The sequence below is a fragment of the Talpa occidentalis genome, unplaced genomic scaffold, assembly GCF_014898055.3.
Source record: "Talpa occidentalis isolate TD23 unplaced genomic scaffold, MPIMG_talOcc4v2.1 talOcc4.7, whole genome shotgun sequence".
NCBI lineage: Eukaryota > Metazoa > Chordata > Mammalia > Eulipotyphla > Talpidae > Talpa > Talpa occidentalis.
In genome coordinates, this window is record NW_023605083.1 from 106,204,979 (window position 1) to 106,222,528 (window position 17,550).

At 43.9% G+C, this 17,550-nt stretch overlaps 2 protein-coding genes across 5 annotated transcripts in view; one reads left to right on the top strand and one right to left on the bottom strand.

Annotated features, from left to right (window-relative positions):
• The window catches only part of ACACA (acetyl-CoA carboxylase alpha), a 262,049-nt gene that overhangs the window by 15,245 nt on the left and 229,254 nt on the right, over positions 1 to 17,550 (top strand). The window lies entirely within an intron of this gene.
• Positions 3,501 to 17,120, bottom strand: CUNH17orf78 (chromosome unknown C17orf78 homolog). The gene is made up of 7 exons (XM_037495222.1): positions 17,063 to 17,120; positions 15,141 to 15,230; positions 14,424 to 14,672; positions 8,614 to 8,733; positions 7,261 to 7,388; positions 6,088 to 6,210; positions 3,501 to 3,580 (listed from the first exon to the last, which is right to left on the bottom strand). The coding sequence occupies exons 1-7, from the start codon at positions 17,118 to 17,120 to the stop codon at positions 3,503 to 3,505; spliced, it is 846 nt and encodes a 281-aa protein (XP_037351119.1). The 3' UTR covers positions 3,501 to 3,502.

Genomic DNA, 17,550 nt, shown 5'->3' on the forward strand with positions numbered 1-17,550 from the left:
TCCCCGTGACACCACCCTTAAAAACCCAGTCTTAGCCCAGGTGAATCCCATCTACATACGCCCACACCCTACTCCAGGTGCCCGCCATCAGGCATGCATTCAGGACCGCAAGGATCCATTATCTATCCTGATGGCAGGAGGGCAGAAAAGTCTGATTTTTTACCTTTCCCTACACTTTTTTTTTTTTTAAAGATTTATCTATTTATGCATACAAGAACTGGGTATAGTCCAGAGGTGTGTGTGGAGGGGGCTGGTGAAAGGATTCACCAGAGACAGAGTGGGGAACAGAACAGGCAGACTAGCTGAAATACACTGCTGAGGGTAGCAGTGGGTGAGACAGGAGAGGTCTGCTGCACCATGTGGATAGCTCCCTCGCCGGGGATTGAACTCGTGCTGTAGTGACTGTGGACAGCTTCATGGGTTGCATCTTAACCCCTTGAGCCACCAGGGAGGCCCTGGGATGACCCTTATTAAAGATAGAATGGTTTCCTGTTGTCTCTAAGGTTTGAAAAAAAAAAAACAACTTAATACTTGTACAAACTAGAAATATAGTCTTAATAGATTAGCCAAATATATAGGTATACATATATATGTATATATATGCCAAAAAAGAAAGGAACAGGTTTTAAATGGTATGAAGAGTATGATGTTATTTGTGTACTGGTTCTTTTTGTGTAACATGTGTCTTTGTGTGTGTGTATCAAAGTATTAACAGTAGTTATCTCTGGGAGAAATGATTAGGTATGATTTTTTCTTTTGTCCTCTCTACTTTCCAGTATTATCTAAAAATTGTTAGAATGAGAATGTACTTTAACAATCAGAAAAAACTAAGTGTGGTAACTTAATGAGAAAAAATTTGCAATAAATACCTTGCTGCCCTGCTATGAAGTGGTCTGTGGCCCTAAGTTCACATCCAAGCCCACAGGGATGATCTCCCTACTCCTGCTCTCTCTATCTCTGGGTTTTTAAAAACCTCCCCCAGTAAGAGAAGAGAGGATTCAAGATGTCTCACTGATGGGGCCTCCCCGGTGGCGCGGCGGTTGAGCGCTGGGTTGCGAAGCTGCCGGCGACCTCTGCGGCGCAGCGGTTCGATCCCCGGCTGCTCCCCGGCCACCAGAGGAGGGTCCCACATGGCGCGCAGACCTCTCCTGCCGCCCGCTGCTCCCCTCAGCAGTGTACTTCGGTCCTTCTGCCTGCTCTGCTCCCCGCTCTGGCTCTGGTGAATTCTCTCGCCCTCCCGCGCTTCTGACTGTACCCAGTGCATGTATAAACAAAACAAACAAATAAATAAATAAATAAAAACATGCCTCTATAAATAAAAAAAAAAAAATGTGTTTAAAAAAAAAAAGATGTCTCACTGATGAAAGAGCCAGAAAATCTTCAGAGGGACCTTGTTCTGTCAGGGGAAACAATTTTGATTTCACCAGTGAGTTTCTATAAAGTCAATATAAATGTGACCCAAATTATACTCTGAGGAAGAGTTAGTGAGTGTAGAGCTTGCCGTAGGTTTCGGGGCCTGAGAAGTCTCTTGTTTCTGGCTTAAAGGGCATTCTGTGTTGGAGAAAGCAGGAAGGATGGGGAGGCATGGAGGCATCAGTCCTATACCAAGAGCTGCTAAGATTTTATCATCCTCCCCAATGGTCTTGGGGAGGAACCGGCTTCCCTCCACCCCTTTATTTCATGGTCAGTCTGAGCCACAAATGGTAGGATAAACTGGAGGCGGTTGTGCGAACCGCTGGCCAGGTGCAAATAATATACTCATTTATCCAAATATCCCAGAATTCTCTCCTCTCCATCCACTGTGTTTTTTTAAACAACAATTAGCATTTATTTTATACAGTTTCTGTGGGTCAGGGATTTGAGGGTGGTTCTGAGTAGAGGTCTCTCACGAGCTTGCAGTTATCCAATGTGTTTTATCTGAAGGTTTGACTGAAGCTGCGGGATCTGCTTGCTTGCATGGCTGTGGGCAGGAGGCCTCAGTTCTGGGCCACAGTCCCCTTTCTGTAGGCCTTTTTGAGTGGGCTCCTGACTTGGCAGCTGGATCCCTCAGATTGAGTCATCCAGCCACTTGTGGGATTTCTTCTGGATTATATCACAATGGGATTCTCTCCCTCAGCGGATGGGTCAGCTGAGACTGCCATCATCTTTATGAGGCTTCCATTTCTACTCTGTACTCTGAACCATGCTGGTTATTTCTTTGGACATGATGAACTTGCAAAGAAGAGGTGATCATTGCCATTCCACAGATGAGGGGCACTGAGGCTCAGAGGTTTCCCTTGTCTCCATAGGCTGTTTTTCTCTCTTTCTGTCTTTCTTTTTTAAAGATTTATTTATTTATTTATTTTGAAGATCATGGTTTTTTTTTTTTAAAGATTTATTTTTATTTATTTATACAAGCACTGGGTACAGTCAGAAGCGCGAGAGGGTGAGAGAATTCACCAGAGCCAGAGGGGAGAGCAGAGCAGGCAGACTGACGAAGTACACTGCTGAGGGGAGCAGTGGGCGGCAGGAGAGGTCTGCACGCCATGCAGGACCCTCCACCAGTGGCCGGGGAGCAGCCGGGGATCGAACCGGCGCTGCAGAGGCCGCGGGCAGCTTTGCAACCCAGCGCTCAACCGCTGCGCCACTGGGGAGGCCCTAAGATTTATTTATGCATAAAAGAGCTGGGGTGTAGGCCAGAGGTGTGGGGGATGAGAGGATTCACCAGAGACAGAGTGGGGAGCAGAACAGGCCGATCTATTGCAATACACTGCTAAGAGGAGCAGCAGATGAGATAGGAGAGGTCTGCTGCGCCATGTGTGTCACCTTCCTGGCTGGCTGGGGAATCGAACTCGTGCTGCAGTGCCTGGTGATAGCTTGATAGCACTGTCTTTAACCCCTGTGCCACCAGGGAGGCCCCAGGCTGTGTTTTCAAATGTGTGCTATGGGCACTACTTTAGGGTGCCTAGAAGATCTCTAGGGCTTCTTTGAAAACTGTCATCCTCCACACTTTGTATCTGTTCCCTCTCTTTCAAGCTCGGCTTGAATATTAAATCAGGACTTAGAGTCAGGTATCTCGCCCTGTTAGTATCCTCTTGAGAACCACTTTTTTGGCCAGTAATTGAAGTGAAACAAAGAAGCATATGATTTGTATATGGTTTTACTAGTGAACCAAGAAAACAGTTCCTTAGAAGTGGGCACATTTTGCCAAAATGAAATGGAATGGTTTCAGATTCTGAGGAAAAGGAGTAGGATAATACCCTGTCCTCTCCCTCCTGCCATTTCCTTTCTTACATAAACGCTGCTTTCAGTTCAGTTGTTCCAGTGTCTCCCCAATCATACTAAGCAGTGACTTCCATCTTTCAGTCCAAGAGCCCCCTTCGTGGGTCTGGCATTACTGTGTGATTAATGTCCCTGCTGAAGATATGAGCGTGACATTGGCAAGAGTCTGCCCATGTTGGTTAACACAGAGAGAAGACAGGGGTAGTGTCCTTCGGTCAGTGTGTGAGGCAGATAGGACTTTTCAGAAGTATGTCTGGTAGATAACAATGATTCCTGCAGCTTCCTTTGGGCTTGATGAGTTGGGAGCATCTTGTCCAACCTAGAGATTAAAATATGAAAGATAAAGAAGGATGCAAATGGAGATTTCTCCACGTACCAGCAAAAAGGGAATTAAGCACAAAACCCCATAAATGCCAAGTACATATCATTTGATTCCTGCTACTCAATAATTCTAGGAAAAGTTATTGTGCTTACACTGAGAAAAGTGCACTTATGTATGAGAACCTACCACTGGTTAAAACCTATACCCAACCAGCAAAGAACCCAGGCACCTCTTGCTTGACCTACATGCCTTGAACAGAAAAGGCTTGGGTATTCAGCTACTTTGGACTCTACTTCATTCCTAGAGTCAGGCCCAAATAATCCCCCTATGTTTGCAAAAGGTAGAGAGATCTGGTTCTATCCCATTCTGCCCTCACTACGCTTGACTCCATGCCTGTCTGATTTGGTATGTGCTGTATAGCTCTTTGACTATTTTGAACATCATACAGTTTTTTCTGGGCTTTGATTTCTCTTCCCAACTAGACAGCCTTTTGGAAGTACGGAACTTGGCACATAGAAGGAAGCTTTTCAGCGAAATCTTGTGGGATAGATGAATAAGTCAATAGAGTATAGAAATTTAAAAACCTAGATTTTTTTTCAAAGATTTATTTATTTATGCATACAAGAGCTGGGGTACAGGCCAGAGATGCGGTGGGCGGGTGGGGGGGGGTGGTGAGAGGATTCACCAGAGACAGTAGAGAACAGAACAGGCAGATTGACCTAAGTACATTGCTGAGGGGAGCAGTGGGCGAGACAGGAGAGGTCTGCTGCGCCATGTGGGTCAGCTCCCTGGCCGCCAGGATTGAAGTTGTGCTGCAGAGGCTGCGGATTGCTTCATAGTGTGGTGCTTAACCCCTTGCGCCACCAGGGAGGCCAAAAAATACCTAGATTTTAATTCTGTTTTGAATAGCTTTGTGACCTTAGGAAAGTCACACAACCTCTCTGAGCCTCAGTTTAAGTATCGATAAAATACAGATACCTGCCTTGTCTACCTCCCAGGGTTTTTGTGAGTCTCACATGAGGTCAAGTATATAAAATTTCTTCTTATTATTTTTACTAGTTCCTGTGTCATTTCATAGCTTATGTTCTGGGAGAAATTCAGTCAGAGTTGCTATTACACTGTTACCTCTAAATCTGGGCTAGACTTTTTAGTCCCCTTCAGGCCCATTTCTTCCAGTGTTCAATAGAAATGATAGTAGTCTTGATAGAAGGGAAGAACTTAAAAAGATACCATACGATAAAATCATACTAACTTGCATGAACTCATTAGCGGAAACAGGATTATAGAAAATGTTAACCTAGACCAGAGATGACAAATAAGTTGCCACTGGGTACCTGAAACATGGTGATAAGAACAATTCTGAGGCCATGCCCAGCAGGGGAATCATACTGTACTGTGCAATTGACACAGAGTTAAGGAGTGGCAGCACCTGTGCCCTCCTGACTAATATTTGAGCCCTTTCTCAATGCTGTAATTCTGCAAGAGTAGACACCTTGTTTAATTTTGCAAGTATTGGACACCTTGTCTCTTTGCCTACATGACTTTTGTAGACATGGCAGAGAAGGCATCCATCAATTTCTAGTATTCAGAGGTAAAGTACGCTGCTGGTGGGGAAACTAGATTTAAATTTGCCATGCTGAGCCAGTGCTGTGGTCTCACAGGGACACAGTGACCTTGTAATCCTACCAGGAAACCCCAGGGAAGGGGTTTAGGTTTTTAAACTGTGTTCAAGAGTGAACTTCATCATGAGCAGAGTTACTTGCAGGCAGGATGGAGTATATGTGTACATGTGTACCTACGTATGTCCGTACATGTTGTCAGTGCTGAAGCTCTATAGTTTTGGGGGACTTAAATAAAAGAATGCAAATTAAAACACAAAATCATGTTCAAAGGTCCCATGGGTCTTGAAACTACAAGTTTCATTAATTTCACACTAAGTTTACCTCTATTTAGGGCCTCCCTGGTGGCGCAAGGGGTAAAGACGCAACCTGTGAGGCTCTCTGAAGCCACTGCAGCGCAAGTTCGATTCCCCCCGCCGGTCGGGGAGCAACCCACATGGCGTAGCAGACCTCTCCTGACTCGCCCACTGCTCCCCTCAGCAGTGTATTTCAGTCAATCTGCCTGTTCTGTTCCCTGCTCTGTCTCTGGTGAATCCTCTCACTCCCCACACATCTGGACTGTACCCCAGTTCTTGTATGCATAAATAAATATCTTTTTTTAAAAAAATTCACCTCTATTTAGGGAACTTGTTTAAAATTTTTTATATAAGATTCCTGGACCCCACTCTCAACATGCTGACTCAATATATCTGGGGCCCAGAAATAGGAATTTTCGATGAGTACCCTAATAATACAGCTTGTCTGATGTTAAGAAAACAGTAGTACAAGTACTTATTTTCTGACACAATAAAGAATCACCCACATTGCTTCCTAACTGAAGCAAAACCCATCTCCCAGCACCTCTCTATTACCCCATTTTCTCCAAGCACATGCCCCACAGAGAACACTTCCCTTCTCAGGCTGAGCATCACGCTGGGGCTCAGCAGCCTCTGGCTGCTGATCTCCTTGTCTTTGCTTTCTCCATGGCAGCTGGCGTTGACATAGTTTTCTGGCTCCCAGACATTGACACTGAAGGAAGAAAGTGACTGGTATCAACTTCAGGTGTCTGGCAGGCATTTGATTATCCTCCCAACATCACGTCAGTCCACTTATAGAAAATCCTCTCTCCTTCTAAAGAAAACCCGCAGTCCTGTGGGACTGTCTTCCTATTGCAATGTCCAAGTGTAACAGAAGAGGAACTCAGCTTTCGCTCAAGCCTCTCCAACGTGCCGGGTGCCTTTCATAAGGGATCTTAATTAACTTTCATGCTATCACAAGAGACACATATTCACATTTTAGAGATGAGATAGCTGAGATTGGAGAAGTGGGACAACTTCCCCAAGGTCACTCAGTTAATGAGTGTGAGCGGCAGATCTGTCCAGATGCCAAAGTGTGCGCACTTTGGTAACACATATACTAAAAGTTGGTGTGATACTGTGGATTCCCCAGCCCCGCTTGTTGTCTTGGCGCCCAGAGTTGCTGCTGATCAAGCTAAAATGTAGAGTCAGACAGGGGACCTCTACCCAGGACAAAGTTCTTGGTATGAGGATATCTGCTGAAAACAGTAGGCAGATATTATGGCCAGATTAGCATAACCAGCTAGAGTACCTTGACAGGAAGTTAAGTATAAACAGGGACTAGAGATAGGATGTTTTTGATCAGCAGCAACATTGGAGCCCCACAGACAATAGCCCCTATTCACTCCCTGGTAGCTTGTGCCAGACTGTTATGCATCCCCAATACACTTCCCCACCACACACATTCCTCCATGTACTTTCCCACCTTCCCCAAATCTGATCCCCAATAAATGTGCTGGCCCGGAAAATAAGTGCTGCATCTCCAGAGGTGTAAGCCCCTCTAGGTCTCTCTCTCTCTCTTTCTCTCTCTCTCTCATTCTCTCTCTCTCCCTTTGGACTTTGAATTGTCTTTCCTCCATCCTGCATCACACCCAACGCTGCTGCCCCACAAAGCAACACATTACAAGCTCCAAAATCTATGCTTTTCTCATAATGCTAAGCTGCCTGTGCAAAAGGAGATCTTTATCGATCATCTGAAGACCCAACACATCTGCGCACTCACCGGGCAGGGGACTTCAAAAATGACAAACACCATAAAGGCGAATCCACTGAGCAGCAGGGTGGCAGCAATCAGGAATTTGACCACAATGCTCCACTTCTGCCTCTTCTCTAAGTTCTCATCTAAGGAGGGCAAGAAGTAAAGAGGGAGAAGAGAATTTGACTTGAAGGTTCCTGGCCTGCAAGACTCAGGGGCTCCCAGCCTGACTCAGAAGCAGCCGCTAAACCTTCACTTCAGAGTCAGGAGTGGGTGGGTGTATGGACTCTGCTCTAGCCTCCTGTGCAACCTCTTTTTAGTGAGTCACCTCTTCTGAGATTTGGGATTTACCATAGTCAAGTAGAACAGATTCCGACACTGTTGTCAGGAGGGGCCTAGGGTGGAAGAACAAGGAGCTCTAAACTCCTCTTTCACTGGTAGTCCTTTCTCATGGCCTCCACCCTTGCGCTCTGACAGACACCATCTGAGATTAGAAAATCACCTTTCACATCCTTTTGGCTTGAATAAGGCATAGGTATAACAAAGGTGAGATGACATTGCTTCTGGGTGATAAGCATCTAGTTATTATTAACAAATGGTTCCTGTGCATCTGGTTATTACTAATTTTTTATTTGCTTTTCAGGAAGGACCCATTCTAGAAGCTTACAGAATCTGAGTCCTGGTCAATTTAGGGAGCACTGTTTCTAAAAATCGCTGATAATAGCACGTGCTTGGTTGTTGTCATCCCTGTAATGACAGCCAAGTATTTAGATGTCATCTGGCAATATTTCAGTGGCTGGTCTTACCTACCTACCACATAGTTTGTTTTGTCCCCATATCTGGCTACAAGGTAAACTCATTACAGAGGTAAAGAATTTCTTTCTCTTTTTTGCATAGAAGAACTGGAATGTAGGCCAGAGGTACAGGGAGTGAGAAGATTCACCAGAGACAGAGTAGGGAGCAGAACAGGGAGATCTACTGAAACACACTGCTGAGGGGAGCAGCGGGAGAGACAGGAGAGATCTGCTGAGTCATGTGGGTCAGCTCCCTGGCCTAGGATCAAACTCAGGCCTTAGCAGTGATAGCACTGAGACTTAACCCATAGGCTACCAGGGAGGCCCAGTGGAGGTAAAGGATTTTTAATAGTGTCAAAATACAAACATTTCTGGGACTTTTTTTTTTTTTAAGAGAAGCAGATTTTTTCCCCATAAGAAATAGAGTGATTTTCTAATGTAAACTCTGTAAATTTTCAGCCTTTAGGAAAATCTTAAGAGACCCAGGCTAATGTTGGGGCTAAAATGCGTCTTTTTCTTTCTGTTCTTGTCTCACCCCTATTTATTTCTGTGCCTTGTTCTGGAGTGCTGGTATAATAATCATTGATACTGGTAGTATTCTCTGCTTTATTTCTGGGAGTTATGGAGGTGGTGCTGATGAAAAACTTCTTTGGTGAAACCTCCATCACTGGATAGACCTTACATTGGGAGAGTCCTGGTAAAAAAGCTGCAAAACAAGAAAGAAAAAATGAAAGGCCAAGTGAGGAAACTATCCTGCCTTTGATTTTCTCCCTGACAAAACTCTAACTCTATCCAGCTGATGTTGAACTTTGTGGCCCAGTTGACCTGTTCATAGGTTTAGGGTGTGGGCATAAAATCATGCCCAGGAGTAATTGAGGACAGAGATACTAATAAGAGATAGGGATTAATTCCTCTGGGCCCTTTGACAAATGCCAGATCAGAGTAAAAGACTAAGCCATATCTTGTCAGCCTATCATTGTTGAGACCATAATAAAAATAAGGATGGATGAAAGTTTCCTTCTTTAAAAAAGGTAATTCCAAAGTCCAAGGAGGAGTGTACACTATTATAATTTGTCTTAATGACTGCACTGTTTGTCTAGTGCAGTCTGAGTGAACTCCAAATCAACTACTCTGAGAGGGAATTGGGAGGTGCAGGGGAAGCTGGAAAAAGGAAAAACCACCCAGCTTCATGCATTCCTCAATTTTATTCATTCAGCCAATAATTAAAAATGAGTATTATGTGCCAAGGACACCTTCAATAGTTTGCATATATCAGTTAGATACACTTTAACAGGGCAACAAACAAAGGGGAGAAAGGGGGAGGGCAAGAGGAAGCATAAAGTATATTAAAATTTAAGTATATTAAAATTTCTGGTGTGTTAGATGGGTTAAATGTAGCTAAAAACAATTTAAGGTTGAGCAAGGTAAGGAAATAGCATGATAGGAAAGTTGTGCTTGGGCAATCTGCAAGGCTGGTTTCCACGAGGTGAGAATAGAGCAAAGAATTGAAGGAGGTTAAAGTATTAGCCAACAGAGGCCTGGGGAAGTGGAGACCTGGGCAGAGGGGACAACTAGAATCTCCTGGAGGTCAAGTGTGTCAGTTTCAGAGGACAAGCAAGGAGGCGGTGAGACCAGGGTGGAGCGAGCAAGAACAGGGCCCCTATCTCTTAGGACTTGGGGGTTAGTTTAAGGATGTTGGTGTTTATTCTGATTGACATGAGAATCTGTTGCAAAGTTTTAAACAGAGGATTGCTGGTAAGGCTTTGATGTTTAAGGATCACTGGACTAGTGAGTTGGAGATAGACGATAGGGGGACAAGAGGAGAAGCATAGCCTGTTAGGAGGCAATTGAAGAAAAATCCAAGTGAGAGCTGATGTTGTTCCTCCTGGAAGTGGTGAGATGTGAGTTGATTCTGCAATGGTCTGACACCAACTTCATTTTCCTCCAGAATTGACGGAATCCAATTCAAACAGTGGTTTCTAATCCATTTTTAATGGTCTTCTATCATTGCTTATTCAATTAAGATCTTCAAGTCCTTTTTGACTTTTCTTTTTTAAGATTATTTATTTATGCATATAAGAGCTGGGGTACAGGCCAGATGTGTCGGGGTTGAGAGGATTCACCAGAGACAGAGTGAGGAACAGAGCAGGCAGATTGACCGAAGTACACTGCTGAGGGGAGCAGTGGGACAGGAGAGGTCTGCTGCAGCATGTGGGTTAGCTCCCTGGCCAGATAGCAAACTCTTGCCACAGTGTATGGTGATAGCTTGATAGCCCTGAGACTTTCACCCTGCACCGCCAGGGAGGCCCTAAATCTTGACTTTTTTATGTGTAGAAATCATCTTTTCAAATCTCTCATTTGTGACTATAGAAACTGAAGAAATTAAGTAACTTGTCAAGGCGGTAATATCAGAATAAACACTAGTTTGATGTTATTTCTCCTATACCCCACAATTTCACATGGAGTTACCAGACCTTAGGTGTCTATTCACACTAATCTGTTCACACTGATCAAATTCCAGAGAGCCTAATCAATATGTTACTGTGACATAAAATATTGACACAGGGAAATATATCTGTGAAATGGAGTACACAGGATATTTTTCTCTTCTAAACACCCTGTTCTAAACAAGTAGGTCACTGTGAAACTTAATGTGTACTTGGAAAGCTTCTTCATTATTGTAGCATCTGAGCAGTAGGAACTAGATGGAGTGAACTGTGTCACATATGACAAAGCCTAATGAGTCACCTTTCTCCATGTGAGGGATATTTCAGGATATTTATAATAGTGGGTAATTTCCTTGACCTTGGGCCACAAAGTTTAACATCAGCTGCATAGAGTTAGAGTTTTGTCAGGGAGAAAATCAAAGATAGGATAGTTTCCTCACTTGCACTTTTATTGTTTCTTTCTGTTATAAACCATAACAGTCTCCAGCTTCCATTTTTCCTACACTCCATAGCAACCCACATAGTCTGATGAACAACTGTGTTGCAATATAATTTCGTCCTTATAGTTTCAAACTCCTACTTCGCTCTGGGACATCTCCATGAAATAGAACTAACTGTTTCTGAGTCATCCTCCTGTGCAGACTGATGTCATCCATGGTGCGGTACCTTCAGAGGACATCTCTTATATGATCTTGTAAATTTGACTGTTGACCTGATTTTTAGTGCTTGTAAAATTTAATCTTGTAAATTTGACTGTTGACCTGATTTTTAGTGTTCCCCTATTTGGAGTCCGTCACATCCTGGTACTCAATGTGGGTTTAATTCACAATAGGCAGTTTCAAACTTATAGTTGGGTGATATTTCAAAAGTCCATTCATAAGTTGGTTGTTTGGATTCATAATTGAAATATATTATGAATGATGACTAGGTCCACAAACTAATCTCTTCAAGCAGCTTAAGTAGTATAAGTACTAGCTTAAATTTTGCATTTGGGATCCAACAGCAGGAAAGGAGGAAGAAATTCTTCTCCCTCCATGAATAATAGACTAGTTCAAGGCAGAATTAGGTCAGATTGATCTTTGACATCTGTCCTTGCCTTTATCCTCCCAGTTTTCCTTGTCCCAGACTCGTAAGAGTTGGTATCCTTAATTGCCCAGAGTGTACAATGCATAGACTATTTCCAAGGTAGATCCTCCCAGCACAGAATGCGCCAAACTCCAAAATGGCTTAAGTTCATCAGTCCCTGTCATAACTGCCATTGATTAAAGGGGGGTGTCACTTGCTTGAAGAAAAACAATCTGAGTGACTTAATTTACATTAATATAGGGTGACTAAAAGCTCCCAAACCCTGTCAGAGGCATCTAAGTTTCTTTTTTTTGTTTGTTTGTTTTAAAGATTGATTTTTTATTTATACAATAGCTGGGGTATAGGCCAGAGGTGCGGGAGGGTGAGAGGATTCACCAGCGACAGAGTGGGGAGCAGAACAGGCAGAGAGACTGAAAGCACGGCTGAGGGGAGCAGCGGGCCCGACGTGGGAATCTCGCTGGCTGGCCAGGAATTGAACCCGCAATGCAGAGGCTGCGGACAGCTTCACAGCATGGCACTCAACCTGCTGTGCCACTGGGGAGGCCCTCTTTTTTTTAAGATTGATTTATTTATGTATACAAGAGCTGGGGTACAGGCCAGAGATGCAGGGGGTGAGAGGATTCACCAGAGACAGAGTGGGGAGCAGAACAGGCAGACTGACTGAAATACACTGCTAAAGGGAGCAGCGGGTGAGAGATAGGAGAGGTCTGCTTTGCCATTTGGGTTGCTCCCTGGTCAGCTGGGGATCCAACTCGTGCTGCAGAGGCTGCGGATTGCTTCGTAGTGCTTAACCCCTTGCACCACCAGGGAGGCCCAGAGGCATCTACGTTTCTAATAGCTTTTTTGCCCCTCATAAATTATCACCATGTGAAAACATTCATATCCTGTGAGGGTATACAAATTACTCTACCTGAGCCACCTCCCAGAACCTACTACTTATCTCCCAAGCTCTAGTCCTCCAAACATAATGTAGTTTTTAAAGTTTTTTTCCCATTTTGCTTATGAACCCCAAAGTGTCCAGTTTTATTTTTCCAGCAATGCTGCAGTAGCATCTAGGTGATAGCCTGTTTGGAACAGGGAACTGCTAATACTAATTTACTGATCACAGATTACTTCACAGAAAAAATGGGTTGGAGAAGCATGGGAGGGCAGAGGCACAGAGAGTTAAGGCTGAGTCAAGAGCCACTGGCCACCAACTGTAGGAGAACAGCATTCTCACTGTGTGGGTGGGAGTGCAAAATGGAACAACCACTATGGAGAGTAATAAGCAATATCTATCAAACTTTTGATGTAGCAGTCCTGCATCTTTAGAATTTATTCTATTGATACATTGTAGGTGCAAAAAGAAGAATGTTTAAGGTTTTTGCTTGCAGCACTATTTCTATGTGGAAAAGGTTGGAAACAACCAAAATATCCATCAATAGGGTAGTGGTGGAGTAAAGTACAGTTCAGCCATGGGCCTCCCCGGTGGCGCAGCGGTTGAGCGCTGGGTTGCGAAGCTGCCTGCGGCCTCTGCGGCGCCGGCTCGATCCCCAGCTGCTCCCCTGCCACCAGAGGAGGGTCCCACATGGCGCGCAGACCTCTCCTGCCGCCCGCTGCTCCCCTCAGCAGTGTACTTCGGTCCTTCTGCCTGCTCTGCTCCCCGCTCTGGCTCTGGTGAATTCTCTCACCCTCCCGCGCTTCTGACTGTACCCAGTGCATGTATAAACAAAACAAACAAATAATTAATTAATTAATTAATTAAAAAAAAAAAGTACAGTTCAGCCATGCAATGGAATACTATACAACTGTTAGAAAGAAATGAGATAAATTTATACATATCCACATAGAACAACTGCTAAGAAACATTGTGATATGGTTAATTCAAAAGGATACCTGCACCCCTATGTTCATTGCAGCACTATTTACAATAGGGAGGATATGGAAACAACCCAAATGCCCGCAAATAGATGACTGGATCAAGAAGATGTGGTATATTTACACAAAGGAATGCTATTCAGCAATCAAGAAAGATAAACTCATGCCATTCACAGCAACGTGGATGGAGCTGGAAGGGATTATGCTCAGTGGAATAAGCCAGAAGGAAAAAGAAAAATACTGGATGGTTTCCTCATTGGAGGAATGTAGGGGAACCAAATAAGGGACCAGGAAAAAAATAATTATAATGAATCAAAAACCAAAAATAACAGGCAACTATTAATCATAGACACTCTGTAGGGGTGGGGGAGGGATCAAAACAGGGGAGGAAATGTGTTCTTACACAAGGGACTATGGTTTTGGTGCACAGGTGAATTGGTGATGGGAATTTTGCAGGGACTACACCTGAAAAGAGAAAGCGTGCATTGTACAAAAAGGAAGAATGATGTAAAATATATTTTAAAAAAAGAAGCATTGTTATGTGGGGAAAAAGCAAGGTAGTAGAGAGTAGGTTTGTATACCACTGTTTGTTTTTAAAATAAATGCATCCATACATGTTTACAGTATCTCTGTAAGGAAATTCAATACGTTGATAATAATGGTTTCTTCAGGGGTAGAGAACTGGAGAGTTGAGAGTTTGAAATAGGAGGGAGGCTGGCTTTTCACTGTAAATTTGTGCTATTTGAATATTTTGCTCTGTGTGTTTGAGGTAAAAAAGATCCAAATAATTCTTTTCAAAAGAAGACCCATTAAAACTGGAGATCAGGTGAAAATCACAGCATGTCAGGGCTAGACAGACCCACAGAGATTCTGAGTCTCAGAGAGGATATGGTTTATCCTAGAGCCATCGATTTCCTAGAGACTATAGCTGCCCCTGAGTTCTACATGCTTTTCTGAATGTCGACTAGACACTAGTGCTTACCTCCATCTCATTTACCAATCTCACCTTTGCCTGTTAGAAGGGATCCTGTCCACAAGGTGGTGAATGTGGGGGTGAGGTGACAGCTTGAGGAGTTGGTGCTGTTTCTGTGGGGAACAGCAATGATTCTTAGGTTCTGCAGGGTAGGCTTGACCTTTGGCCTTTTCTCCGAATAGACAAGGTTGACTTTCACTTTGCTCCCAGAACCAAGGCACTGCAGGGGAGCCACTGTCCAGTTTTGGATGAATGTAGACTTTTTGGCTTCTGCCTGAACTTCTGAAAGGAGAAAAGCCAGACAGAAAAATGAAGTTGGCTCTTAATCTGAATGGTGCCCCACTAAACCACTTCCATTCACGACCCCTGTTAAACCCACCGCTGCACTTTCTTCTCTTTTTAGTCCACTTCTTCCTCAGCATGTGTTTATGGTACTCAACATACAAACCCTGCCTTTCCTCCTTCCTGCCGTGGGTGCCATGAAGATCGGTAACTGCAGTAAATTCAGCCTAAGAAATGCTGACAGATTGTTTTATAAGTGCAGAGACAGTTGGGTATGCCCTTTGTCTCTTTCTTCATCCCTGTATGCTTGGCTTTTATAGCCATGCCTTAAGTAATAGCAGTTTATTCAAAAATTGGTTTCTAGAAAGACTCTTGGAGAGAGATACATGTTTAAAATAGCATATTTGAGATGTAGGCTAGGAAAAGATAGGTATCTCTCAAAGGTAAAAATTTTCTGGAATGGCATACCTTGTATTAGCACATTCCTGGTGCTTTTCACATCCTTTGGGGAGAGTCCAGGTAATAGTTCCACGTAGCAGCTGCTGCTATTTCTGAGTTCTGGGGGGGGAGGGGGGGTAGGTAGGAAAAAAAGGTCGGATTTACTGGGTATTAGCTCTTTAGAATTCTGATCACCAGACATGGAGATTCAAAGGAACGCAGTTCCTTCTCATAATCTTGCCATTGTGGGGCTTCCCTGGTGGCGCAAGGGGTTAAGCGGCAACCTATGGAGCTGGCTGCAGCCTCTGCAGCACAAGTTCGATCCCAGGCTGGCCAGGGAGATACCCACATGGCACACCAGACCTCTCCTGACTCTCCTAACTCACCTGCTGCTCCCCTCAGCATTGTGCTTCGGTCAATCTGCCTGTTCTGTTCCCCACTCTGTCTCTGGCCTCTCACCCCCTGCATCTGGCCTATACCCCAGCTCTTGTATGCATAAATAAATAAATCTTTAAAAAAAAAACCTTGCCATTGGGGAGATCAAACACTTCCCAGAAGACTTTAAAAATCATAGATGTAGGAGTTAGCCTAGTATAAAAAAACTTAATTTAAGTCACATTAACTTAATTAATGAAAGGCTAACCAACTCATTCCTTCAAACACTGCTTATCATATCTTTTCCCTCCCGTTCTACCCATGTACTTGTATGAAAATTTTTGAAATTCTATTAATTGGAACCTTGTGTTGTTGCTGTAGATTTCAGTGGAAACATAGGTCATATTTATGTTTTTTGGGACATAACTCACAGGAGAGTTTTCTTCATCTGTTAAGTTTTTTACTTAACAACCTTGTCTTTTTGGCCTTACCTCTAATTTTAGATATTAAAAAGTTTAGGACAGGGCCGCCCTGGTGGCACAAGGGATTAAGCACCGCACCATGAAGCAATACGCAGCCTCTGCAGCACGAGTTCGATCCCCGGCCGTCCAGGGAGCAACCCACATGGTGCAACAGACCTCTCCTGTCTCGCCCGCTGCTCCCCTCAGCAGTGTATTTCAGTCAGTCTGCCTGTTTGTTCCCCACTCTGTCTCTGGTGAATCCTCTCACCCCTGGCACCTCTGGCCTGTACCCCAGCTCATGTATGCATAAATAAATAAATCTTTAAAAAAAAGTTTAAGACACTTTGAAAAAATCATGTTTTAAACAAATATGACTTTACCAAAGATGGTAATGGTGTGAATCCACCCCCATGGCACCCTTTCCCTCAGCTCCCCCCACAAAAGAGTGTCCCTGTCTATTTGAATCTACAACTATTAAAAAGGAAGACAGCGTCTTCGGAAGGGTTATGAACTGAAAGCCTTTGGTGTTGACAATACTGACAGTGCAACAGCACCATCCAGTAGAGAGAGCCATCTGCTAGTGAAAGACTTTTAGGATTAGTTACATGAATAAGATAAAAGAATGCAGCACCTTTTCTGAAGACTTCTCTGCATGAAGCAGTTTTAACTCTGAATTGAATAAGCTTCCTGATTAAAGGCAACAGGATACGTGAGATGACTGAAAAGCATCACATACTGTCTATTGGTTATGTTGCTGTCTGGTGAATAGACCGCCAAACACTTTCTAGGCGCTCTTCAGATTTTCCAGGATATTAGGCTAGAGAAGTACTTACCTTTATTTTTAAAAAGATTTTATTTATTTATTTCTGCATAGAACTGGGTGCGGGCCAGAGGTGCTGGGGATGAGACCATTCACCAGAGACAGAGTGGCGAGCAGAAGAGGCAGATCTACTGAAATACATTGCTGAGAGGAGCAGCAGGCAAGACAGGAGAGGTCAGCTGTGCCACATGAGGGTCATCTCCCTGGCTGGGGATCATATTCAGGCTATCGCAGTGGGTCTTCACGGTGGTAGACTTAACCCCTAGGCCACCAGAGATGCCCCAAGAAGTACTTACCTTTATTATTGGTATTGTAAGTTGCAATGATTAGGCTGAAAACCAAAATGGTATCCATGTTAGCTTGAGCCCATGCTCCTTGCAGAGTCTGTATGCTGCTAGTCTGTCAAGGCCCTTTTCAGGCTCGTCTTCAGCTGCTTTCACTGCCTTGGAACTAAGTTGGACCTTAGGAGAATCTGGTTCTACTGTAATTATTTTGCCCTGTTTCCTGAAGACCCAGGAATAGAACTGATTGGAGAGAGGACCAAGTCTACTCGTTAATAATTGACTCATTGTCTTCTGCCTTCACTGCTGGTGCCGACATCAGGACTGTAATTACCTAAAGGTTTCCCCAGAAGAAAGGGCATACATATCCAGTGATATACTTCATAAATACTTAAGATACGTGGACATGAGCACGTATGCTCATTGATGCAGGCATATGGATTTATCCACCAGCATGAAGAGACTGAGTCAGTAAGTTGCACTGAAGAAAGACCCGGACTAGG